We start from the raw sequence: 26,942 nt of genomic DNA, 5'->3' as shown, positions 1-26,942 counted from the left end.
GTTCTAAGCTCAGAAGCGGCACAGGCGCCAGGCATGGTCCTCAGTGCATCAGAGCAAGCACAGGCAGAAAGGCTCAACCATACTTAGGGATGCATGGGGCTTAGGCCTTATGCATCGGTGTAGTTAAAGCCCAGGCTGAGACAGGAGATGTTAACCAGTCTTTGGCATGTGCGAAGTGTTGAGCAGGACTATCTGCTGAGCCACACAACCACCACCACCGTCAGGAGTCCACCTGAGCATGCTCATCAAAGCACGTCACACCTGGGCCTGTTTGTTAATCTTCCTTCGTGGACAGGGCTGGGGGGGGGGGAGGAGATGGATATGGGACCCTCACCTGAGTATCCAGCAGCTGGTCCCAGCCAGCTGGATGCTATTCTGTCCTAATTGCATGTGGTCTCGTGGTCTCTGGGAGGGGCTTGAGGATATAGGGGGAAAGATGAGGGGAGGGTTTCCCTCTGTGTAGCCCTGGGGGAAGCCATTTCCAGTGTGGCAGCTTAAAAGTTACCCCATGCCCCTGACTGCAACCCCTGGCCCGTGCTCTGCAGGTAAGCCCAATGAACTCTTTGGTTCTTCGGGGGGTGGGGGAAGAGGTGCACGGGGAGTGGGGGGTGGGTGGGAGGCCTATGGTCGAAGCACAACTGGGTTTGTCCTGGGACCTTAAGCGGGGGGGGGGGGGGTAGGTTTTATTTACATTGCCCCAAGAGAAGAGATTGTAACAGCAGAGGTGGAGGGACGGGGGTGTTGGCTGGGTGCTGGGTGGGACACCTCTGTGTCCACAGGGACAGGGAAGGCACGTGGACGGAAAGAAGAGATGGGCACATATGTAGTGGAAGACTGATGGAAATGAAGGGGGCGGGGCTTAACCTTGGTGACACCAGGTGAGTTTGGAGCTGACTGGAGACATGCAGAGCAGGAGGCAGAAAAACACACACACAGGGAGCCAGAACATAGCACGCTGCATGGGGACAAGTGTCTCTGGTAAGGTCACTTGTACAGAGCAGCAGCCATGATGTGAGACCCCCAGATGGGGGTGGGGGTGGGGGATCGGATGTCTTGATTTCAAACAGAGCCTGGGAGTGCAGGACAGAGAGGTGGGAGCCAGGCAGGGAGGACTGGACTCAGGTTTCCTTTCATAACAAGGACCGACATGTCTTTGCCAGACAACTGTAGAAGCTTCTAGCATTTTCATTCCAGAGCTGGATGGATTCAAGCTGAGTACACCCCACCCACAGTGGGGTAGATCTGAGCTCCACAGCTTCTTGGGGTCTGCACTACCTGGAAAGAGAGGGAGGGTTGGGGGGTGCTAAAGATGGGTGTTGTGGTGCATGCCTTTAATTCCAGCAGAGGCAGGTGGGTCTCTGTGAGTTCAAGGCCAGCCTGGTCTACATAGGTAGTTCCAGGACATCTAAGGCTACACAGTAAGACCCGGTCTCCAGAGAAGAATCTAGAATACATAATTGGGAAACTGTGACCCAAGACAAACACAAACCAAACTGACTGTAGCCTTGAGGTAAAGACAAGGAAATGCCCCTGAGGTTTGGCTCTCCCCTGGGGCCAACTTTCTCTCAGCAGAAGACACAACACATTGTCTCGGGTGTCATGTTGTGTGTCTCCTCCCGCCTCCCTGAAACATCTAAAAGAGACTGGGACAGTGTTCAGCATCCTACGGTGGACAGCATAGCCCACTGAACATGTCCCCAGATGGCAACAGTGCCGAGGAGGGGCAGGATAGAGAAGGAGCAGAGTGTGCCTGCCTGTGGGAGGGTGGCCTGGGGAGCGGTGGCCTGTGTCTTGGGTGGGAGAAGGAGCTCTAACTTAAGAAGACACAACTTTACACAACTTTAGCCACTGTCAAAGTTGTGAGTGGCCAGGTGTGAAAATGTGACAATGAAGCTTCTAATCTAATCTTCTGTTCCCATCCCTTTTCTTCTTTCTCTATTTGATTTTCCTCTCTGTTGCAATAATTTGTATGCATGTTTGCATGTGTGTCGTTGTGTGTTGCATGAATTTGTATTCATGTTTGCATGTGTCTGTGTGTATTGTGTGAATTTGTACGTATGTTTGCATGTGTATGTATGTTGAATGAATTTGTATGCATGTTTGCATGTGTGTACATGCACATGTCCACAGAGCAAGGCCCCAGGGTGCTGCCAGGAATCATCAGGCACTATTCCACCTTATTTATTGAGGCAGGGTCTTTCAATCAAACCCAGCACGAAGGGCCGGGTGTTGTGGCACACGCCTTTAATCCCAGCACTTGGGAGGCAGAGGCAGGAGGATCACTGTGAGTTTGAGGCCAGCCTCATCTACAAAGTGAGTCTAGGACAGCCAAGGCTATACAGAGAAACCCTGTCTCGAGAACTCCCCCCCTAAAAAAAAAAACCCCAAAACCAAATACAGTACTAACTGAATGTAGCCAGTTTGCTCTGGGGATTCCACTGACTCAGCCTTCCAAGCTGGAATCACAGGCATGCTGCCCACCCACCCTGCATTTATGTGGGTTCTGGGCATCTGGACTCTGCGGAACCATTCTCCCACACCCTGCCCCCATTCTACCCTGCCTCAGGATCCCAATTCTCAGTTATCTTTCACCATCCTCCTGCTTGGTAAAGCTGCAATGTGCAGATACCCCACAGGGTTCAGGGCCGTTTGTGCTAAAATGAACCAAAGAGGACAATGCTAAAAGATAAGAACCAGAAAGAGTGGTGCCCTGACTTCCGGGGGATAACTGACAGTGTCTGCTGGCATTTTGATTGGGGACATGGGTGGTGCTGCCGAGGAGGCACAGATGAGGAGCCTAGACAAAAGACAAAAGCCTTGGCACTGCCTCAAGCTCTCTCCTGGAGAGGCCAGATCCCACCATGGCGCATGTCTCGGGGTCTCTAGGTTCCTGGGACAGGCAGGGGAGGATGATTGTCTGAACTCCTAGAGTCCAGTTTTCAGTTCTTTGGGGACTCAGCAATTCCAAATTACTACAGCAAGAAAGCTCTTTATTTGTTTGTTTGTCGAGACAGGGTTTCTCTGTGTAGCCTTTGGCCGTCCTGGACTCGCTTTGTAGACCAAGCTGGCCTCGAACTCACAGCGATCCACCTGGCTCTTCCTCCCAAGCGCTGGGATTAAAGGTATGTGCCACCACCTCCCAGCCAAGAAAGCTCTTTGAATGGACTATGGGACGGGGCCACCCACTCTCTTTAGAGCATTCTTACTGGCACTTTCCACGGCTGTACAAGGCCTCTTTGCCCGACTCCAAAGTCTCTGCTTGGCAGTTCGAAACAGAGGGAAGCCAGCCACTTCTTCGCTTCTTTGGCTAGACAATTCCAACACCAGCGGTCACCTCCTCCCACGTCACCTGTGGGATCTGCTGGATCCAGGATCACAGGCCTGAAGGAGAGGGTTAGAAGGTGTGAAAGGGTGTCAGGAGCTCTCGCCTCAGCATCTGGGCCTGGTCCTGTTTGCATTGATGACACAATGTACCCTGACAGCCTAGGTTAAGCAATTGGAATGTACTTAAAGCAAATTCCTAGTTAAAATCCTAGTCCAAGTAACTTCCTAGGATTGTTATATTTGAGGACCAACCCCGCCCCAAAAGCTTTTATTTACTGTGCACAAGAGACTATCACCCAACTAGAAGGTGTCACACAGTGAAATGTTGCTAAATAGGTCAGTTCTGGGTGGGAAGATGGGGCTGGGAAGTGGGGGTGGGGTGGGGTGGGCAATGTGCGTGTACGCACTCATGCGCATGTGCGCACCTGGGCAAGCCTATAGTTCCTGTTCTTAATGCTCCTGTTTCTTCCCTTTGCTCTTTTATTTTGTTCTCCCTCTTTTCTCTTTCTCCCACCATCTTTGTTCCCTGCTCATGGTATTGAGTGTACACTCTGAGGATGCCCCCTCATGTAATTTTTTTTTTCTTTTCTTTTTTTTGAGGTAAGAGCTTGCTATGTAGACAAGCCTATCCTTTAATTTAAGATTCTCCTGTCTAGGTGTGGTGGTGCATGCCTTTTATTCCAGCACTTGGGAGGCAGAGGCAAGTGGATCTCTGAGTTGGAGATTGTCCTGGTCTATAGAGCAAGTTCCAGGCGGCCAGGCTCTGCCCTGTCTCAAAACAACAACAACAGCAGGGACAAAATGAGACCCTAAAAATCTTCTAGTTTTCAGCCTCCAGAATGCTGGGACTGTGGCAGGTCCCACCCTACCTGGCTTCTTTATTATTATTATTTGAGCTCTGAAAAATAAAACCAGATCTGATAAGATGCTAAAGACAGGGGCTGGAGTCTGAGGCCCTCAGTTTGATCCTCTTGGACTCATGTGCTGGGAGGAGGAGCTGATTCTGGAAAGTTGTCCTTTGACCTGCATGACGCTGTTGTGTGGGGGGGGGGGGGCGCTGGGGGAGTAGCTGGGGCTGGGCAGTGCTGCTTCTCAGGGATATACTGCCTCCTCATGCCCTGCTCAGATCAGCTAGTGTGTGTGTGCGCACACACACACACACACACACACACACACACACACTCTTCATGTGACAGGACAAGGGGAGCAGTGAGGGCACCTACTGCCTGCCCCCTGCTTCTGCATCCCTCCTGGCTGGCAAATCCCTCCCACTCCCAAGGTTGGGTTTTCTCTCCAAAACATCACATCACTCCCTCAGTTTCCTGCTGGAAATGAACAAGACCCTGGGGAGATGAATCCAGGTCACGGGAGAAATACCATGGAAGGGAATCGGGTTAATATAGAACGGTGTGTGTGGGGGGAGGGGCTGGGATGTAGGCACCTCTTTTTTTGGATCTGGGTCAGTAGGAACGTCCTAATCGGCTCCTCCTCAAAGTTGTAGTTGACTGTCCAGAAGATGCAGAGCTGCTGGTATTTTATGACCAGGTCCAGGACGGTCCGGAAGCCTTCGGCGGTGTCGAAGTCATCCATGCCGCTGCCCTGCTCCCAGGCGTACACGGTGAGCAGCTCCAGGGCATACTTTGGGGGCAAAGATGCTTTTGGCTTCAGTTTCCTTTCACACTGGTGAGGAGAGAAGGGATGTCAGATGACCTTTCGAGGCAGAGGAGCCTAGTGTGTCTCACAGACTACTTGTGTGGTAGCCGGGCAACTGGGTTATGACATAGAACTTGAAAGAGAGAGAACCCCTGAATTCTAGGTAGGCTTGCTAGACTCAGCAGCAAGCAGAGTGGCAGACATAGCATCCTGTATTTGGACAACAACATAACCGATGGTTGACAGGACCCTCTCTCTGCATGCTAATTCTGGGCTCTGCAGCGTGGGTCACCATATCAGAGGAAGACAGGGGGTTTGAGGAAGTCACATGACTTGCTGAGAGTTAAGCCAGAGGTTCCCCACCCCCAACGCCCTAGCTTTCAGCTATGGGAGGTGATGGGGGGTTGGGAGGGACACTTGCCAAAGCCTGTGTCTTATCTTACTGGCAAAAACCAACAACTAGATTTGCCAGCACAGGGGTAGCTGACCTGTTTGTACCAGTGCTTGACCAGGCGGATCAGACTCTTTAGTTTGATGGGCCGGGTTTCAATGAATTTCCGCTGTAGCTCTGTAAAACAGGTTGAAAACTCTCCTCCGTGGAAGTCTGGTGACGCACACAGCTCAATGAGCTCCTTGTAGGCTTTGGGCCTGGAGGTGAAGCCAGAATAAAGCTGACCTGACATGGGAACAGAATGTCTGTTAGGTCGAATTGTGTGTGGTAAACAACAGAATAAAAATAAAATAATAAAAATAAAAAAGGTTTTTTTTTTTTTTTTTGAGACAGGATTTCATTTAGCCCAAGTTGACACTGAACTTGCTGCATAGCCAAAGAAGACTTTGAGTTTCTGATCTTCCTGCAGTCCCCTCCAAGTGCTGAGACAGCAGACGTTACAGATGTGCACTACCATGCCCAGTTTATGCAGTGCAAGGGACGGAAACCAGGCCTCGGGCATTTGGAGAAACCCTACCAATGAATCTATGGCCACAGCACTCAAAAACGGTGGTTTTTTCAAAAAACTTTATTTTTACTTGTGTGTGTATGCAGGTGTACGCATGTGTCCTGTGTGCACCCACACGTCTAAATGCAAGTGACTGTGAGGGCTGGAAGTGTGCACCAGGTACCCTAGAGCTAGAGTTACGGGTATGAACCACTGGACTCTAGTGCTGGGAACCAAATTTGGTCCTCTGAAAGAACAGCAAGCCCCCCTTAGCCACTGAACCCATCCTGCGTTTTTTGTTGTTGTTGGTTTTGGTTTTTTAAGACAGAGTTTCTCTGTGTAGCCTTGACTATCCTGGACTCACTTTGTAGACCAGGCTGGCCTCAAACTCACAGAGATCCGCCTGCCTCTGCCTCCTGAGTGGCAGGACTAAAGGCGTGCGCCACCACTGCCAGGCTTCGTCCTATGTTTTTTGACAAATGTAATTTTACTTGGGGTATTCAATTCGATGGGGGAATTTCCTTGGAACCATGTACATATATTTGAACTACTGATGGGCATCCAGGATGCAGACAGTAGTGACTGCATGGTCTGGAGGGTGTGGTGTATTTACAGTAGTGCACACACACCTGTGATAGCCACTAGAGCGGCCACCGGCCACTGTGGCTGATTACATTTGAGATTAAAGGAATGAATTGAATTAAAAGGAAATGAGATGAAAAGTCAGCTGTTTGGTGGCTTCAGCCACATTGCAAGTTCTCAGTGGACCTAGGTGTTCCTCACTGTTGGAGAAAAGACCTGGTCAATTCTGAGCTTGAGCTTGCACACTTTTGTCTCTGAGGTATATTTAGCTCACCTCTTGTTTTGTTTGTTTGGTTGGTTTTTAGTATGTAGACAGTGCTCTGCCTGCATGTACATCTGCAGGCCAGAGGAGGACATCAGATCTCACTATAGATGGTTGTGAGCCACCATGTGGTTGCTGGGAATTGAACTCGGGACCTCTGGAGGAGCAGCCAGTGCTCTTAACCACTGAGCCATCACTCCAGCCCTTTTGTTTGTTTTTAAATAAAGCTTTATTGGGACAGACTTGCCCCGGGTTGGGAATCTATCGTGTATGGCTGTTTTCACATTGAAATGCCAATGTCGAATAGTTGGGAAAACTCTGGTCTTCAAGGATAAAAATAATTCACTATGCTGCTGCATTGGCGAGTTTTCTGTCAACCTGACACAGACCCGGGAAGAGAGGATCTGTGGGGCATTTTCTTGATTGATGGATGATGTGGAAGGGCCCATACCATTCATGTGGGTGGTGCCAGCCCTGAGCACGTGGTCCTGAGCTGTATAAGAAAGCAGGTTGAGCAATCTAGAGAGAACAAAGCAGTAAGCAGCGTCCTCCATGGCGTCTGCTTCAGTTCCTGCCTCCAGCTTCCTGCCCTGACTTCCCTCCAAGAGAGAACACAAGTAAGATGAACTAAACCCTTTCCTCCCCAAGCTGATTTGGTTAAGTGTTTTATCACAGCAACCGAAGCCAGACTAGGACAGCTGCTCTTTCAAAAGCACACAGTCAGACAGACAGACAGACAGACAGGCAGACAAAAGTGCACTGACCCCCATTCTATATATGTTTTTTTTTTTTTCTGACAGAAATCAAGACAGCTGGTGGTGTTTGCAGCGGAGTCGGGGGCAGGCATCAAGCCTAGGGTCCTGAGCATGTCGGCAAGTACTGCCCAAACAATGGGTATGAGTTTTGTTTTACTTTGTTGGTGGTGGCATTGAGCACAGGGTCTTGCACACACTAAGCAAAGGCTTTATCCCTGATTACACCCCATTCCTAAGAACCAATCAGGTAGAAGATACTAGAGATGTCATAATTCTGATATAACATGTGTACATATGTATCTTCTGTGCATGCATGTGTGTGTGTGTGTGTGTGTGTGAGAGAGAGAAAGAGAGAGAGAGAGAGAGAGAGAGAGAGAGAGAGAGAGAGAGAGAGAGAGAGAGAGAATGAGAACATGAAACAGCCTAGGGTCATCTGAGAAGTTGTTGCAGGAGGGGGCAGCCCACTGTGAGCGGCACCATTCCCTTGACATGTGGTCCTGGGCTGAATAAGAAAGCTAAGCATAAGCCTCTGAGTAAGGCAGCTAAGCAGTGTTGTGCCTCCTGCCCCCTCCCCACCCCCACCTTGCTTTCTGCTTCAAGTTTCTGCCTTGATTTTCCTCCCTGATGGACTGAGATCTGGAATTGTAAGCCAAACAAACCCTTTTTCCTTCTAAGTTACTTTGCGACACAGAGGCCAGAGGAGGTGGCCGAGTGTCCCGCCGTACCATCCTTCATCTATTCCATTGAGACAGGTTCTCTCACCAAACTGGGAGCTTTCATTCAGCTAGACCATCCTTGTCTCCGCCCACCTCCACTCTACCCGCACCCCTTCCCCAGACAGCACTGGGGTTCCAGGTGTGCCTGAAGTAGAGCCTGGCTTTTTATGTAAGTACTAGGGGGACGAAACTCGGGCCCCCACGACTCCATGGCAAGCACTCTTAGCACGGAGCCATCTCCCCAGCCTACATCGAGGCTTTTCATTCGTCTATCGCTCTGTAGTCCTCACCTGTGAATGGGATTTCTGTGGAGGAGTTATGCCTACATCCGATTTCCTGTTTCTTGTCTCACAAAGCCTTGTTGTTCCATTTTGTGTTTTATTCCCTTCTCCGCAGAGGAAACGAAGGGACATTACATATGACACATTATGTATGCATATAACTCTATGTGTCATCCCTGACATACCACGGAATTTGGAGCCAACAGCTCCTGGAGGCTGCCCAAGGGTGCTTACATGAGAAGAGAATTGCACGTAGGTGTATGGTGGCCACGCACCTGCTGGAGGCCTGGGCCAGAACTGAGAGATAATTACAGCCCATTGCCCAGCCCCCCCCCCCCCCTGCTTTTCCCTCCACTCCTTCCAGAGACTTCTCTGGAGCGAGGGTCTGAGCATTCTTACCTAGTGCATCATAGGCAGGAAGGACATCAAATTCGACACTTTCATTGAGTTTCTTGGATTTCAAAGTAAAACTCAGCACCCTGGGGGCCTCCCACTTTGAGGATTCAAACTTCACCTCCCACTCATGGGCCTGCTGGCAGGCGTCTAACTGCTTCTGGATCTCCTGGACGTACAGGGAGCGCTTGGTTTTTTGGGAGGCATAACTGTCAAGCGAGCTGAGGAACAGGACGATGTCAGCATCCGAGCCGTTCTTCAGAGCTGTGCCTTTGGCAGTGGATCCTCCCTAGAGAGGAAAGGGAAGATGTGATGCTGCCTCCCCTCACCCTCGGTCTCCCGGGCTTCCAAGAGCTGGAACCCGAAAGGACCAGCACTCACCTTGACAGCCTTTAAGACCTTTATGGTGTTTAAGTGTCGGAAGCAGTTTTCTTTAAGGAACGAACAGATGACGTCAACGGCTCCTTTGATCTGATCTAGGAAGTCTTTGTTAGGCTGGAGGAATTCTTTGATGAACTTGTCCAAGAAGTGGCTTGGGGTGACGAAGAGTGACACAGGCTGGGGAGGAGAGAACCTAGGGTGGGCTCTGCTCAGAAGCCACGATAAAACTCACCTCTCTCCTGCTGCCAGCCTCCTTCCAACCATAGGCAGAGAGACCTTCCTGTCTCTGGAGCTTGCACTTGTACCCAGAGAATGCTCTTGAGATGCCAGATAAAAACCTAGTATTTCCCCCTCATTCCCCCCAGCAGAGACTCCCATGGGCTACTTGGGGGGAGATCTAGATCTTTCTGAGGGGCTTGTAAGGGGGTACAGACATGGGAGGTACCCTGGACCAGCATGAGATTCCCCAGGACTTTCCAAGAGGCAGGTGGGAGGGTCAAATTTGAACAAGGAGATGTGAGCACAGAAGCACAGAGGAGGGGGGCCAGAGGAGGTTGGGCTAATGGCTTTAAAGATGGACAAAGGAGCCAGGGCACCAGGTCAGCCTGGAGAAGCTTAAATATGGAAGGAGGCCTAGAGTGTCTCCATTCTAGCACTGCGAGATTGTGTTTGGATTGGCCACCGCTGGAACGGAAAGATTGTGAATTTAGGGTACACGGTTTTAAATGGGAGGGGAGAGAAAGAGAGATCTAAGCAGGTAAGTTTCCAGGAGAGCATTGACAGAGAGCGGTACAGCTGCCATGAGGACGGGAGGGTGCCCAGCTCCGCAGTCTCAGCTGATCTTGGTGCCCCTAGATGTTGTGACCCTTGGCAGCAGCAGCATCAACCCTTCCTCTCCCACAGTTCAGATGGTGTATAGGGTGGGCATGCATGAACGAGTGTACATATGCCATGTGTATGTGTGAGCGTGTATCATATGTGAGTGTATACACGGGAGTGCACACACATGCGAGGGTGTACGTGAAAATTCATGTCTTTCCTGTGGGGGCACCTGCTTTCTCTCTGTTTCCCCTTTTCCACCTCAGTCATCTTTGTAGCCTCTAAGAATTGATTGAGTTGTGTCCCCCTAAAATATGTTGGGGTTTGGACCTATAGTACTCATGACTGTGACCTACTTGAAAATGGGGCTGTTGAAGAAGCCACAGTAACTAGAGTGGTCCCCAATTCAATATGGCCATTGTTCTTATACCCACATGGAGGAAAAAGCACACAGACAGGGTAGACTCGTGACATGTGATGGAGGGAAAGGTCAGGTGATGACGTCACGAGCCAGGGATCAGTGCTGCCCCCTTGAACCTTCTGGGAGAGCCCTCTCCTCCCTACTCCTTGTCTTTGAATCTCCAGGATCCAGAACAGTAGGGGAAATGAATTTCTGTCACTTTAAGCTATTCTGAAGCTAGGTGGGGTGGCACTCTTGGGTGGTAGGGAGGTGGGGCAGGGGCAGGGGCAGGAGGATCTCTATGAGTTTGATGTCAGCCTGGTCTACGAAGCGAGTTCCAGGCCAGCCAGGGCTATATAGCGAAACCCTGTCTCAAAAAGCCAAAGGGGAAGAAAAAGCTATGGTGAATGTGTGACTATTTTGTAGTAGTCGTACACAGGAAGCCAAGACACACCCTCTCAGATCAGTGTCAGGGGGATGCTCCCTCCAGCATGGAAACCTTCTTACCAGAACATTCCAACACGGTGCAGGTGACACCTCATTCAGGCTGGGAGAGTACAGCCAGGCACCAGCCTCCTCTCTCAGTAGCTCCCAGAACTCGGCATCTTTACCCACATTATTGGTTGGGTCAGTTGGATCCAAGATGACTGGCCTAGGAATTTTTATCAGATTTAAAAAACAAAATCAGGGCTGGCCTTAGTAGCACTCCTTTAATCCCAGTACTTGGGAGGCAAAAGGAGGTGGGTCTCTGTGAGTTCAAGGCCAGCCTGGTCTACATAGTAAGACTCTATCTCATCCTTCCCGCCACCCCCACAGGAAAAGAAATCAGGGACTGGGAAGATGGCTTGGCAACTAAGAGTGCTTGGAGTTCAAATCTAAGGACCAGAGTTTGGGACCCAACACCTAGGTAATAACATGAGTGTCCTGAACACGGGCTTTAACCCGGGCTCTGATGGGGTAGAGACAGAAGGATATCTAGGGCTTGCTGACTTCCAGCCTAGTTGAGAAAACAGGAGCCTAGGTTGAGGAAGAGAGAAACCCTGACTCGGAGGAATAGATGGAGAACACCCGATATGTTCTTCTGGTCTCTACGTGCAAAGTGGTGCATACCATACAGATATATGCACACATATGAACTCACACAGACACACAAGTCTTAAAAAGAAGTCGGGCTGGGGAACGGGTCAGATGGCGAAGTGCCTGTCTCACAAACGGGCCCTGACTTGAGGGTCCCCAAGACGTACATAAAAAGCCAGACACAGGTATGAATTTGTAATCCCAGCCCTGAGAGGGCAGAGGCAGGAGGGTCCCTGGGGCTCGCTGGCCGGCCAGTCTAGCCTGTTTGTCAACATCAGAGAAAGACCCTGACTCAACAAGGTAGAAGATCTGGAGAGACCCATAAGCTGTTAAGAGCACTGGCTGCTCTTGTAGAAGACCTGGGTTCAGTTACGAGCACCCAAATAGTGACTCAAAACCACCTGTAAACTACAGTTCCAGAGGGTCTTGCCCCCTCTTCTGGCCTTCATAGGCACTGCATGCATGTGGTTCAGAGACCTACGCAGAGGGAAAGCTCCCAAACATAAATAAGTCTTTAAAAATAAAGTGGAAAGGCTGGGTGTGGTGGCGCATGCTTTTTATGCCAGCACTCGGGAGACAGAGGCAGGTGGCTCTCTGAGTTTGAGGCTTGCCTGGTCTACAAGGTGAGTCCAGGACACCCAAGGATACACAGAGAAGCACTGTCTCAAAAAATAAAAAAATAAAAAATAAAAATAAAGTGGAGAGTTTAGATACCTTGATGCTGACTTCTGATCTCTATATGCATCTGTGTATACAAATGCATGCTCTCTCTCTCTCTCTCTCTCTCTCTCTCTCTCTCTCTCTCTCTCTCTCTCTCTCTCTCTCTCTCTCCTCTCGCTCTCTCTCTCTCTCTCTCTCTCTCTCTCTCTCTCTCTCTCCCTCCCCCTCTCTGCCCCCCCCACTTCCCTCCCCAACCACGCAGTAAGGGTCAGAGGAAGCTGGTAGCCCAGACTCTGAAGGCTGTGGCTTCCCTAAGCTGCTAAGGACTCTGTGGTACCCAGGCCCACTCACTCCTCATCCTCTGCTTTTCAGAGATGTTAGCTCCCGCCATTCCTTGCTGTGACCTCCTACCTCTCCCTCAGCTTCTTCCTCCTGCCACTCATTGGGGATAAAACCTGACCATGGGTCTCCTTTCTAGACAGACCGTCAGGTTTCCCCTGGCTATCTGCAAGGGTTCAGAACTTGCTCTCAGGGGGGCTCCGGGTCTGCATCTGGGGAGATCCAGAAGCTGGGTACCTCTGGGACTTGAGCTGGTGCAGGATGGTGTTCCGGACCGTCTCATCCTCAAAGCTGTAATAGACCATCCAGTAGACACACAGCTTTGTCGGCTGCCTGATGAGCTGCAGCACGGTCCTGACGCCTTCTGCGATGTCAAAGTCTTCAGCTTGGCAGCCTTGTTCCCAGGCGTACACAGTGAGTAGTTCCAGTGCATACAGCAGTGATGGAGGCAGGGATGCTATCCACTTCTTCTGGCACTGTGAGCCAAGACAAGACCATCAGAAAGCCAGAGTCTAGAAGATGTCAACACCCCCCACACCTGGACGTCAAGGCGTCAGTACCATCAGATACCGTTGAAGGCACAAAGGAACATCTGGAATGTTCACACTGCTCACGGGAGTGTGTGTGAATATGTGACTGACTGTCTCTGAATATGTGTGTGTGTGTGTGAGAGAGAGTGTGTCTGAATGTGTGACACTGTGAGCGTATGTGAGTATGTGTGATTGTAAAATGTGCGTGTCTGTGTGTTCACGAGTGTGCGACTACGTGTTTGACTGTGGGTGTATGGATATGCATGAGCAGCAGTGAATATATGAGTGTGAAAGTGTGTGTGTTGGGCTGGAAAGATGGCTTAGTGAGTAAGAGCACTGGCTGTACTTCCAGAGGTCCTGGGTTCAATTCCCAGCAACCACGTGATAGTTCACAACCATCTGTAATGACATCTGCTGCCCTCTTCTGGCCTGCAGGCATATATGCAGGCAGAGCACTGAATACAAACATAATAAATAAATCTTAAAAAAAAAAAAAGTGTGTTGTGTTTGGGTATATGTGTGTGTGTGTGTGTGTGTGTGTGTGTGTGTGTAGGACAGAGGTCAAGGGCAGGTATCTCCACCTGGACCAGGACCTGGAGTGCACTGATTGGCTCTGGTGGCTGCCCAGCGAGCCAGGGCACCCAGAGGATCTGCCTGTGTCTACCGCTGAGTTTCTGACTCAGACTACAGCTCCTGCCTTCACCCTGCCTGTGCGGGTCCTCACTTGGATCCTTGAGCTTGCATAGCACATACTTTTCTCACTGAGCCTTCTCTCCAGCCCCTCGTACAGCGGATTTAAAATCTGTTCTGCACTCTTTTTTTTTTTTTTTTTTTTGGTTTTTCGAGACAGGATTTCTCTGTGTAGCCTTGGCTGTCCTGGACTCGCTTTGTAGACCAGGCTGGCCTCGAACTCACAGCGATCCGCCTGCCTCTGCCTCCCGAGTGCTGGGCTTAAAGGCGTGCGCCACCACGCCCGGCTTCAGCACTCTTTATTAAAGCTAAAGAAATAATCTCCACTATGTTCCAGAAAGAGTCCACTTATGAAAAGACAGACATGTACATACATACTGCCTGCGTTCTGTCTGAGAACATTAGAACCCAGCAACTCTACTGCATGTTTCACCAAGGAAACTGTGTGCTTACGTTCACAACACCCACAACAACCCAATGCATAGAGGCTGCAACTTGGAAATGACCAAGGGCCCAAGACAGCGAGGAAGAAAGACGAGGGCAAGTTACTACAATGGAATAAAAAGCTATTGCTATGTAATGATGTGGCTGGATTTCTCAGGTAGAAGGGGAGTGAAATGAGGGCGCTACCAACCGTGTGCAATATGATCCATTTGCAGTGTTTGAAAATAAGGGAGGGCCATCAACGGGGGCCATCAGCGAGGAAAGGTGCTGGTCGCAAACCTGGCGAAATGAGTTCCACCCAGGACCCACAGAGTGAAGAGAAAACTCACTCCCTGTAAATTGTCCTCTGATTTTTGCACATATTCTATGGCACACACACACACACACACACACACACACACACACACACACACACACACACAGACACACACACCATTCTATAAATGAAATTCATTAGTGGTGACTGATATTGGAATTTAAAATTTGTTTTTAATATATTTAATTTTTTATTTTATGTGTATGGTTGTTTGGTCTCCATATGTGTCTGTGTACCAAATACATGCTTGGTGCCTTCAGAGCCAGAGGAGGGCATTGGATCCCCTAGGACAGTTGTGAGCTGTCATGTGGTGCTGGGAATTGATTCAGGTCCCCTGGAAGAGTAGCTAGGGCTCTTAGCCACAGAGCTATCTCTCTAACCCCTTAATGGTCTTTAATTATGTGTCTGTGTGTGTGAGTTCAGGTGCTGCATAGGCTAGAGGTGTTAGGGTCCCCTGGAGTTAAAGTCACAGCTGGTTGTGACACATGATGTGGGTGCTGGGCATCCCACTCAGGTCCTCTGGGAGAGCAATATGTGCTCTTAACCTCGGAACCATCTCCTTAGCTTTGGGATTTTTTTTTTTTTTAAGTTGAGGTAAGTCTTGAACTCTTAGAGCCTCTTGTCTTCTGTTGTCGAGTGCTGGGGCTACAGTCATGCAACGACTTTGGTTGAGAAAATATTCTGGTTTGTGGCTAAAGAGGAGATCAAATCAGGTTGAGGTATATAGTTAATATTGTTGAAATTTCTTTCCTATGAATGATCTCAATAAAAAGGTAATATGGTAGCCGCTTTTAATCCAGCACTCAGGGAGGCAGAGGCAGGAGGATCTCTGTGAGTTCAAGGCTAGCCTCAATCTCACAGAGGGTCCACCTGCTTTCTGCCTCCCAAGTGCTGGAACCAAAGCTAGCTGCCACAACATCCTACTGTATTACTTACTTTGTTGTTTTTGAAGGCGGGATTTCCTGTGTAGCCTTGGCTGCCCTGGACTCAATTGTGTAGATCAGGCTGGCCTTGAGCTCACAGAGATCCACCTGCCTCTCCTTTGCCTCTCCAGTGCTGGGGTTAAAGGCGTGCCGTCACCACGCCCGGCTTTGAGACCCTCTTTAAACAAGGCTACAACATAAATTAACCTCCTGATACCAGTGCTTGACCAGAAGGATCAAATCCTTCAGTTTGCTGGGATATTTCTTGAAGAACTGCTCCTGCATGTGGTAAGCGACCGCGAACTCCCCTGGTGATGCTCGGACTTGATCCATGGATTTTTGAGATCCCGATAGACCCAGGAGCTGGGACTCACACTTAAACCTGATGGAGCGGGGAGGGAACTCAGCTGGTGTTGGGAAGATTGGTTATTGCCTGATCTGCAAGGGGACAGCTGGCTTTTCAGGAAGTCTAAGACAAATCTCTCTCCCTCTCCTCTCTCTCTCTCTCTCTCTCTCTCTCTCTCTCTCTCTCTCTCTCTCTCTCCCTCCCTCCCTCCGTTCCCCCCTCCGTCTCTCTCCCTCCCCCTCCCTCCCTCTCTCCCTCCCTCTCTCCCTCCCTCCCTCCCTCCTTCCGTCCCTCTCTCCCTCTCTCTCTTTGTAGGAAACCAGAGAGTTAGATACCTGATGCTGACTTCTGATCTCTATATGCATCTGTGTATACAAATGCATGCTCTCTCTCTCTCTCTCTCTCTCTCTCTCTCTCTCTCTCTCTCTTTCCCTCTCTCTCTCTCTCTCTCTCTCTCTCTCTCTCTCTCTCTCTCTCCCTCCCCCTCTCTGCCCCCCCCACTTCCCTCCCCAACCACGCAGTAAGGGTCAGAGGAAGCTGGTTAGCCCAGACTCTGAAGGCTGTGGCTTCCCTAAGCTGCTAAGGACTCTGTGGGTACCCAGGCCCACTCACTCCTCATCCTCTGCTTTTCAGAGATGTTAGCTCCCGCCATTCCTTGCTGTGACCTCCTACCTCTCCCTCAGCTTCTTCCTCCTGCCACTCATTGGGGATAAAACCTGACCATGGGTCTCCTTTCTAGACAGACCGTCAGGTTTCCCCTGGCTATCTGCAAGGGTTCAGAACTTGCTCTCAGGGGGGCTCCGGGTCTGCATCTGGGGAGATCCAGAAGCTGGGTACCTCTGGGACTTGAGCTGGTGCAGGATGGTGTTCCGGACCGTCTCATCCTCAAAGCTGTAATAGACCATCCAGTAGACACACAGCTTTGTCGGCTGCCTGATGAGCTGCAGCACGGTCCTGACGCCTTCTGCGATGTCAAAGTCTTCAGCTTGGCAGCCTTGTTCCCAGGCGTACACAGTGAGTAGTTCCAGTGCATACAGCAGTGATGGAGGCAGGGATGCTATCCACTTCTTCTGGCACTGTGAGCCAAGACAAGACCATCAGAAAGCCAGAGTCTAGAAGATGTCAACACCCCCCACACCTGGACGTCAAGGCGTCAGTACCATCAGATACCGTTGAAGGCACAAAAGGAACATCTGGAATGTTCACACTGCTCACGGGAGTGTGTGTGAATATGTGACTGACTGTCTCTGAATATGTGTGTGTGTGTGTGAGAGAGAGTGTGTCTGAATGTGTGACACTGTGAGCGTATGTGAGTATGTGTGATTGTAAAATGTGCGTGTCTGTGTGTTCACGAGTGTGCGACTACGTGTTTGACCTGTGGGTGTATGGATATGCATGAGCAGCAGTGAATATATGAGTGTGAAGTGTGTGTGTTGGGCTGGAAAGATGGCTTAGTGAGTAAGAGCACTGGCTGTACTTCCAGAGGTCCTGGGTTCAATTCCCAGCAACCACGTGATAGCTCACAACCATCTGTAATGACATCTGCTGCCCTCTTCTGGCCTGCAGGCATATATGCAGGCAGAGCACTGAATACAAACATAATAAATAAATCTTAAAAAAAAAAAAAAGTGTGTTGTGTTTGGGTATATGTGTGTGTGTGTGTGTGTGTGTGTGTGTGTGTGTAGGACAGAGGTCAAGGGCAGGTATCTCCACCTGGACCAGGACCTGGAGTGCACTGATTGGCTCTGGTGGCTGCCCAGCGAGCCAGGGCACCCAGAGGATCTGCCTGTGTCTACCGCTGAGTTTCTGACTCAGACTACAGCTCCTGCCTTCACCCTGCCTGTGCGGGTCCTCACTTGGATCCTTGAGCTTGCATAGCACATACTTTTCTCACTGAGCCTTCTCTCCAGCCCCTCGTACAGCGGATTTAAAAATCTGTTCTGCACTCTTTTTTTTTTTTTTTTTTTTTTTTTTTCGAGACAGGATTTCTCTGTGTAGCCTTGGCTGTCCTGGACTCGCTTTGTAGACCAGGCTGGCCTCGAACTCACAGCGATCCGCCTGCCTCTGCCTCCCGAGTGCTGGGCTTAAAGGCGTGCGCCACCACGCCCGGCTTCAGCACTCTTTATTAAAGCTAAAGAAATAATCTCCACTATGTTCCAGAAAGAGTCCACTTATGAAAAGACAGACATGTACATACATACTGCCTGCGTTCTGTCTGAGAACATTAGAACCCAGCAACTCTACTGCATGTTTACCCAAGGAAACTGTGTGCTTACGTTCACAACACCCACAACAACCCAATGCATAGAGGCTGCAACTTGGAAATGACCAAGGGCCCAAGACAGCGAGGAAGAAAGACGAGGGCACGTTACTACAATGGAAATAAAAAGCTATTGCTATGTAATGATGTGGCTGGATTTCTCAGGTAGAAGGGGAGTGAAATGAGGGCGCTACCAACCGTGTGCAATATGATCCATTTGCAGTGTTTGAAAATAAGGGAGGGCCATCAACGGGGGCCATCAGCGAGGAAAGGTGCTGGTCGCAAACCTGGCGAAATGAGTTCCACCCCAGGACCCACAGAGTGAAGAGAAAACTCACTCCTGTAAATTGTCCTCTGATTTTTGCACATATTCTATGGCACACACACACACACACACACACACACACACACACACACACACACACACACACAGACACACACACCATTCTATAAATGAAATTCATTAGTGGTGACTGATATTGGAATTTAAAATTTGTTTTTAATATATTTAATTTTTTATTTTATGTGTATGGTTGTTTGGTCTCCATATGTGTCTGTGTACCAAATACATGCTTGGTGCCTTCAGAGCCCAGAGGAGGGCATTGGATCCCCTAGGACAGTTGTGAGCTGTCATGTGGGTGCTGGGAATTGAATTCAGGTCCCCTGGAAGAGTAGCTAGGGCTCTTAGCCACAGAGCTATCTCTCTAACCCCTTAATGTCTTTAATTATGTGTCTGTGTGTGTGAGTTCAGGTGGCTGCATAGGCTAGAGGTGTTAGGTCCCCTGGAGTTAAAGTCACAGCTGGTTGTGACACATGATGTGGGTGCTGGGCATCCCACTCAGGTCCTCTGGGAGAGCAATATGTGCTCTTAACCTCGGAACCATCTCCTTAGCTTTGGGATTTTTTTTTTTTTTAAGTTGAGGTAAGTCTTGAACTCTTAGAGCCTCTTGTCTTCTGTTGTCGAGTGCTGGGGCTACAGTCATGCAACGACTTTGGTTGAGAAAATATTCTGGTTTGTGGCTAAAGAGGAGATCAAATCAGGTTGAGGTATATAGTTAATATTGTTGAAATTTCTTTCCTATGAATGATCTCAATAAAAAGGTAATATGGTAGCCGCTTTTAATCCCAGCACTCAGGGAGGCAGAGGCAGGAGGATCTCTGTGAGTTCAAGGCTAGCCTCAATCTCACAGAGGTCCACCTGCTTCTGCCTCCCAAGTGCTGGAACCAAAGCTAGCGTGCCACCACATCCTACTGTATTACTTTACTTTGTTGTTTTTGAAGGCGGGATTTCCCTGTGTAGCCTTGGCTGCCCTGGACTCAATTTGTAGATCAGGCTGGCCTTGAGCTCACAGAGATCCACCTGCCTCTGCCTTTGCCTCTCCAGTGCTGGGGTTAAAGGCGTGCCGTCACCACGCCCGGCTTTGAGACCCTCTTTAAAACAAGGCTACAACATAAATTACCTCCTGATACCAGTGCTTGACCAGAAGGATCAAATCCTTCAGTTTGCTGGGATATTTCTTGAAGAACTGCTCCTGCAGTGTGGTGAAGCAGACCGCGAACTCCCCTGGTGATGCTCGGACTTGATCCATGGATTTTTTGAGATCCCGATAGACCCAGGAGCTGGGACTCACACTGAAACCTGATGGGAGCGGGGAGGGAAGCTCAGCTGGTGTTGGGAAGATTGGTTATTGCCTGATCTGCAAGGGGACAGCTGGCTTTTCAGGAAGTCTAAGACAAATCTCTCTCCCTCTCCCTCTCTCTCTCTCTCTCTCTCTCTCCCTCCTCCTCTCTCCTCCTCCATCTCTCCCCCTCCCCTCCTCCTCTCTCCCCCTCTCCTCTCCATCTCCTCTCTCCCTCCCTCCCCGTTCCCCCCTCCGTCTCTCTCCCTCCCCTCCCTCCCTCTCTCCCTCCTCTCTCTCCCTCCCTCCCTCCCTCCTTCCGTCCCTCTCTCCCTCTCTCTCTCCCTCTCTCCCTCCCTCCCTTCCTCCTTCCTTCCCTCCATCCCTCTCTCCCTCCCCCCCCCTCCCTCCCCTCTCTCCCTCCCTCCCTCCGTCCCTCTCTCCCTCTCCCTCCCCCTCCCTCTCTCTCTCTCTCTCCCTCTCTCTCCCCAAGACCTGACCAGCAGAGCCACACAAAACATGAGAAAGAAAGGCCCTAGATTAACAGCAAAGACAAGTGTCTGCACATGTGCATAGGTTTGTGACACACAACGACCTCTACCAATCCCTCCTTACAGAGACTCAGGGCACCTCGGGGTGGCAGGAGTGGGGAAGGGCAGAGGTGCACTGAATGAATTAGTTTCCGTAAGTCTTCTAATCCTCTTAAGGGGTCCGACTAACACAGTTAATTACAGGAGAGACACCCTAAAGTCAAATAAACTGGAGCCAGTTTTTGGTCAAGGAAAGAAGCCATGGCAACAGCAGCGTATCTGACTTGGTAGAGACAATAGACCAGGCTAATTGGCCTTTTATTTAGTAATGGAAGCAATTCTTGAGTCTCCTTGTAGGGTCTCTTTAAAAACAAAACAAAACAAAATTGAGCAGTGATTTGATTTTCTCATGCATAACCTTGTTACATGTTGCTGTATTCAAATTTAACAATGCTTTACATTATATTGCTACTGTTTACATATATTACATATGACTGAGCAAGTCTACATCTAAAATATTGTTTCCATTAGAAAAATAAACTAATAAGTGTCAAATGGAGATGAAGAATAAACCTATTGGTATATTTATAAGACAGGATAATTTAAAATGCGGTTATTTTCTCAGCAACGCTGCTTCCTTGTAATTGTCTTATTTTGGAAGATGCAAATCTATCGCCACCTGGTGGCAGCATCCTGGTACTACATGTGGATAGTTATTTCTCCCAGCACCTTCCTTGACTTGGGTCAAGGGCGAGGCTGGCCTGGCCTCCTACCACCAGACTTTGCACATCAGAAGAGAGAACCCAAAATTTTCAGCGACAATGGAGCCTCATGTCTCTCACCCCTAATTTCTTTCTCTCTCAAGGCAGGCACACCATTACAACTTAACGGACCTAAAAGCTAGTTGCCTCACTGTTAGAGGGTATGGCCATTGTGGTGGGGACGACATGGCTGCAGGAGGTGACCCTGCAGACTCCAGTCTTGGGCCACGAAGCAAATGCAGAGAGACTAGAAGTGGTGTTGGAAGGAGAGTGGGATTACCACCCTCAAGGCTCACTTTCAAGCCACCCACTGCCTCTTCCATACCCTCCCAAATGAGTACCACCAGCTGGGGAGCAAGTGTTCAAACACATGAACCTGTTGGGGGAATTTCACCTTCAAACCCTAACAGATGAGAAAGACCCAGGGCCACCACCTTGCACTGTTCTCTGATCCACACCATCTTTCTGGGAATGCCATCACGTGAGTGTGGGTGGTCATCTCCATCCCATCAGAAAAGGGTCAGCAGGTGGCTATTCAAGGGCCCCCTAACCCTGAACTTTCTCAGAACTGTGGCCAATGAAGGCACGTTGGACTCCAGCTCAGAAGTCTCGGACTGTCGGTCTAGTTGAGCACACCATTGGCAGCATGGCCATGATACATCCCTGTTTATTTTTCTGTTTTCCCATCTATCAGTCCATCTCTATAGCCATCCATTTTCCATCTGTGCACACACCCTCCCATCCATCCACCTATCCATCCATCCATCCATCCATCCATCCATCCATCCATCCATCCACACACGTATCCATCCACTTTTCCATTTGTCCACATGTCCATCAATACAGCCACACATCCATCCATTTTTCCATCTGTCCACATATCCATCCATAGCATCCTCACACACATCTATCCATCCATCCATCATTTATGCACCCACTCATCTATAAAAGCTTCACTTCAGATTCAAGAGTCTGGCACATTATATCTAGAGTGAATGAGATGAGAATGCAGTTCAAGACAGAGGATGCCTGGTGTAGGAGTCCTTCTCTCCTGGAGGGTGTGTGTGTGTGTGTGTGTGTGTGTGTGTGTGTGTGTGTGTGTGTGTGTGTGTGTGTGTGTGTATGTGTGTGTTGTGGTTTTAATAAGAATGGGCCCCAGAGGCTCATATATTTGCACGCTGAGTCGTCAGCTAATGACTTGTTTGGGAAGGGTTAGGAGGTGTGTCCTTGTGGGAGGTGTGTTGCTGGGGGGCTGGGGTGGGGCTTTGAGGTTTCAAAAGCCCATGCCAGGCCCAGTGGCTCTCTCTTTCTGCTCGCTGCCTGTGGTTCAAGCTACTGCTACAGCCCCAAGCCTGTCTGCTTCCCACCATGATGAGAAGGGACTAACCGTCTGAAACCGCAAGCAAGCCCCCGGTTAAATTCCTTTCATAAGGCTTGTCTTGGTCATGCCGTCTCTTCGCAGCAACAGGCCAGTGACTAAGACAGGGATTTACAAGGCCCATTTGGGAAATAACCGGTTTTTGTCTGTCACAGCCTCAGCCTAAGGGACCTAAGTAGTGCCCCACCGCTCCTAGGAAGTTCAGACCTCGCCCCTAGGCCCAGGGTCACTCACGCAGAGGATCAAAGGCCAAATGCAAATCCAAAAGTATGCTCTGGCCTTGTATGGACACTGAAACTTGAAGGGTGTCCCCACGGTTTACTGAATTCTTGTATTTCTCATGGTTTTTCAGGCATCGTTCGATCATGTTGAGGAGCATTTGTTGGTTGGTCTGATCCTGGAACCGGTGGAAATGACCCATGAAGAGAACAAGGGTACCGTCAGAGAAGCCTCTTAGGACTGTTTTCCGGCCATAGGAGCCACCCTGCAGGGAATAGAGCAAAGGCTGTGAGGTCTGGACTCTCTGTGGGTCTGGCAGTGACATTTCTCAGGTCAAGTGAAATCCCCAAAACGTCACCATCATTTTGAAAATCAGGTTGCCAGCACTAATTTGTGTCCATGTTGGTGTTTTGTATGCTAGCTCCAAACTGCAATAATACGAACAAATAGCCAGACATGGTGGCGACACGCCTTTAATCCCAGCCCTCAGGAGGCAGAGGCAGGTGGATTGATGTGAATTCGAGGCTAGCCTGGTCTACAAAGAGTACAGGATAGCCAGGGCTCTGTGTAACAGAGAAACCCTGTCTTGAAAAACAAACAAACAAAAAAATGAGGAATTCTATACAAAAGTGGAGTACTATTCAAAAATGAAAACGGTTACATGAACAAAAATCTCAAAAGTGTAGAGTCTAAAGATACCATAGAGCAAAGCGCCAGTTGCTGCTAATTTACCGGGCACCAATTACAGCAGTCCTTATGCTAAGAACACTGTGTACCTCACCATTGCGACACTCTGAAGTGGGGTCTAGGCTGACCTCACTGTGCAGAGCCAGACACTGAGGCACAGACTGGCGAAACAGCCTGCCAGAGTCATGCAGCCCAGCAGGGGAAGGCCTGGCTGCAGCTTGGGCCCTGTCTGTCCTCAGAGAGAGAAAAGACTTATAAAGTGCAGTTTCTGGGGTGGGGGTAGGAGAGGTAGTGGTGTGGAGCTGCACTCAGCACCACCACCTGGTAGGACAATGAACTCTCCCCCGGGGTCCAGAGCCCTTACCCCAACCCCAGGCCTCACCTTAGCCACTCTCTCCACAGGGATCTCACTGTTCCGAAGGATGTCAGAGATGGCGTCCACGGCCTGGTCTATCTTCTTCAGACATTCTATGTTGGGCTTGAGGTTTGCCTGGATATACTCTTCTAGCTTGTGTGCTGGCACCGAGGGCATGCCAGATGACCAGCAGCCAGATGACCATCCAGGTGAGCCGCCAGATGACCATCCAGGTGAGCCGCCAGGTGACCAGCCAGGTGACCCGTCAGGTGACCCACCAGATGACCAGCCAGGTGACCCACCAGATGACCAGCCAGGTGACCCGCCAGATGACCAGCCAGGTGACCCGCCAGATGACCAGCCAGGTGACCCGCCAGATGACCAGCCAGGTGACCTGCCAGGTGATCCATCAGATGACCAGCCAGTCAGCCAGTTTCCCATATTTGCTTGCTGACCTTAGGGAGGCCGTGAATGGCAGGAACACAGCACTGTCCTGGAGGCGTCTGCCCTGCTCCAGGAGTTTCTAGAAAGAGGAAATCAAGTCTACAACTGCTGCCCCGCCCCGTCACAGCCAAGACTAGGAAACCGAAACCCAAATGCTGGCCACGCCCAAGGATACCCCAGCTTAAAGCTGAAGCCTCCAGAGCCTCAGGGGGAGGCCAGACTTGTGTGTGTCCTTTAGAGCAGGGCTGCCTTCCTGCTGCCCCAATCTCCTCCACCCGCAGATAAGAGGAGCCTGACTCAAAAATAACAAGACCTTTGGCAGAGTGCTAGCCCAGTGCTCGCTAAATACTAAGGTGATTTGGTTTTATTGAGGGTGGAGTCTGTCCGTCTACATACTATCCCTCCTTCCTGTTTCCATGGGCTGGAGCGCTCCTCGCCAGGCAGGGCAGTGCAGAATGAGCCCAGAGAAGGTACTGACTTGCTCAAAGACACACAGCAAGGCAGGTGCGCTGGCAGATGGAGGCTTTGTTTCTGCCTTTGGGTGAACACAGGGCCCTGAAGAGTCAAGAGTAGCTTACACACACACACACACACACACACACACACACACACACACACACACACACCCAATTACAAAAAGTAAATATCTAAAAAGGAAAAACAAAAAGAAATTTTGCCAACTCAACACAATTTTTTTGTGTTAGCTTCGAGACAGAGCCTTGCTGTGTAGCCCAAAGTGGCCTTGAACTGGTAGTCCCCTGCCTCAGCTTCTCATAAACTATTATGCATGGCGTCTTCCTCCAAGGTAGGATGGCATATTGCACGTTGTTGTCCTATGTGGCAGATGGCTTCCTGCCACTGCCTGGGATGCTCACAGGGAAAGGTACAGTGAGTTTCTGTTGGGAAGTGTCCTCAGAGCCAACTGAGTGCCTGCACCGTCATGTCATAGCTAAGTATTAGCTTCAGTACAGGGGCCATGAAAGCAGCAGGGCTCTTGGAGTTCCTCCTCTAAATGAGGCCACAGACAGAAAAATGGCTGCAGGGGACACTAACGGCTCTCAGGGACCCTGCCTCAGCTTCCTGAGTGCTGGGGTTACATATGTGGATCACCTCACCTAGCCCTAGCCACCCCCACCCCCTGCTCATCAGTATTATTTGGCTACCACTGTGGTGGCCATTGTCAGAGGCTGAGGGGCTTGGGTCGGCAAGGCCTCTCTCTACTGCTTAGATGACCATCACCTCACTCTTCACTCCAGCTTATAGTCACCCCAATTCTGGAGCCATTTTGACAAGGGAGCCCAGCGTCTATGTGGTGGGGACAAGGGCTGGTGCTAGACCTGAGGGTTAGGGGGCGGCGGCATTTCCACGATTGTATGATTAAAGCAAGCTGAGTGTAGAAGTGCACAAGGGACTGGCCAGATGACTGTCCCCACCCCCCACCCCCAAGCCAGGGTTTTAGAGCACAGACCCTCACTGGTTTTTGAGGTTCCTTTTATGGGGGAAAGGTTAGGGTTGATAGAAAGCAGCTGTGGATATAGTTGGCTGTTAGCCCCGGGACACAAGAGTGGGGGACTCAGGGCTCAAAGCTGCCTGTGAGGTAGATTAAATGCAAGACTATGTTGGGTAGAAGGGGAGCCGTTACAGGTGTTCCGGAGTTTAGCAAGGCAAAAGGCTGGGGTTGCAAGTTCATCACAGGTTGAAAAACATGGTTTGCAGGATACAGTAGGTTTAGGAAACAAACTTCTCTTAAGGTATGGAGACTTAGTAACAATGTATAACAATGCAGCTACTGTTTTGGTCTAACACAGGGATGCTAGGATGGTGCCCACCCAGTCTGCTGCTAGGTTCCATGGAAATAGGTCTCCACTGGTCACATCTGTCTAGAGCAGCCCTTCTCAACCTGTGGGTCACAACCCCTCTGGAGTCGAGTAACCCATTCACAGCGGTTGCCTAAGATGACCAGAAAACACATTTTTTTCCGATGGTCTTAGGAACTGAGACACTGCTCTTTTCTCTGTCTCCAAGTGGGTGTGTCCACATGCAGACATGCCCACCTGCGAGTACCCGGAAGTGTACTAACGGGTTGTGCCATTAGAAAGGTCCAGAATCACTGGTCTAGAGCTCTGAGAATGATGTGAAAGCAGCCGTCAGGAGAGATCACTTGGGGTCTGGTTCGTATCCTCAGTGAGTTGGTTAGGTGAGGTGAGGTTGGTACCAACCCCGGTGAGGCCTTGGTGTTGCCTGCAACCAAGAGCAGGAGACATAGGTGGTAAATAGCAGAGGGGATCTGGGGAAACTTTGACCCCTCAGGCTGACCCCTGTGGCCTAAGCTGAAGAGGCCAGAATGGACTGCAAGGATGGAGGTTCTAGGAAGGATCTGTCCTCCCGGCCATCCTGCATCCTTGTTGGTCTCTCTCTGGTAGTGGTCCAGGCAGAGCCAGACTGTCTGAGACACTTCTAGTGGGAGATGGGCTTGTCCAGATTCCTTTCTCTGATTCCTGTTTCTCTCCTGGGAGCGGATCACTGCCATGCCTACCCCTCAGGTGGTCCCTCTGGAGGACCCTGCTGTGGCCACACTGCCCCCAACATTACCACTTGCTTCCTGTGCTGCAGGGCTGGGATATTCATAGGCTGTCTCCCTGCCCTCTGCCCTGTGGCCCCTCACTGTCAGTCAGACACTAAGGGATTGAAGGCATTTTCCCACATAAGACAGACTGGTAGACATTTGTCCTGAGGACATCCTGGCATCACTCTGGTCCTGGTGGGGATCAGGGGACGAAGGATAAACACCGTCCACAGTGTGGTGGAGGCTAAGACTCTTGCTGGAAAACAGGCTAACGGTTTGCGGATTTGCAAACTC

The 26,942-nt window shown here is 50.2% G+C and overlaps 1 protein-coding gene across 1 annotated transcript; it reads right to left on the bottom strand.

The window, feature by feature from the left end:
• Window positions 1–1,022: 1,022 nt before the first annotated feature.
• On the bottom strand, window positions 1,023–24,162 carry Oas2 (2'-5'-oligoadenylate synthetase 2). Its single transcript, XM_051161590.1, has 12 exons — window positions 23,944–24,162; window positions 23,666–23,832; window positions 22,612–22,861; window positions 19,550–19,728; window positions 16,667–16,905; window positions 11,012–11,156; window positions 9,286–9,462; window positions 8,911–9,193; window positions 5,466–5,653; window positions 4,766–5,004; window positions 3,207–3,381; window positions 1,023–1,275 (listed from the first exon to the last, which is right to left on the bottom strand). The coding sequence occupies exons 1-12, from the start codon at window positions 24,077–24,079 to the stop codon at window positions 1,207–1,209; spliced, it is 2,247 nt and encodes a 748-aa protein (XP_051017547.1). The 5' UTR covers window positions 24,080–24,162; the 3' UTR covers window positions 1,023–1,206.
• Window positions 24,163–26,942: the final 2,780 nt, after the last annotated feature.

The sequence above is a fragment of the Acomys russatus genome, chromosome 19 (assembly GCF_903995435.1).
Source record: "Acomys russatus chromosome 19, mAcoRus1.1, whole genome shotgun sequence".
NCBI classification, from domain to species: domain Eukaryota; kingdom Metazoa; phylum Chordata; class Mammalia; order Rodentia; family Muridae; genus Acomys; species Acomys russatus.
This window is presented reverse-complemented; position numbering and strand designations above follow the sequence as displayed.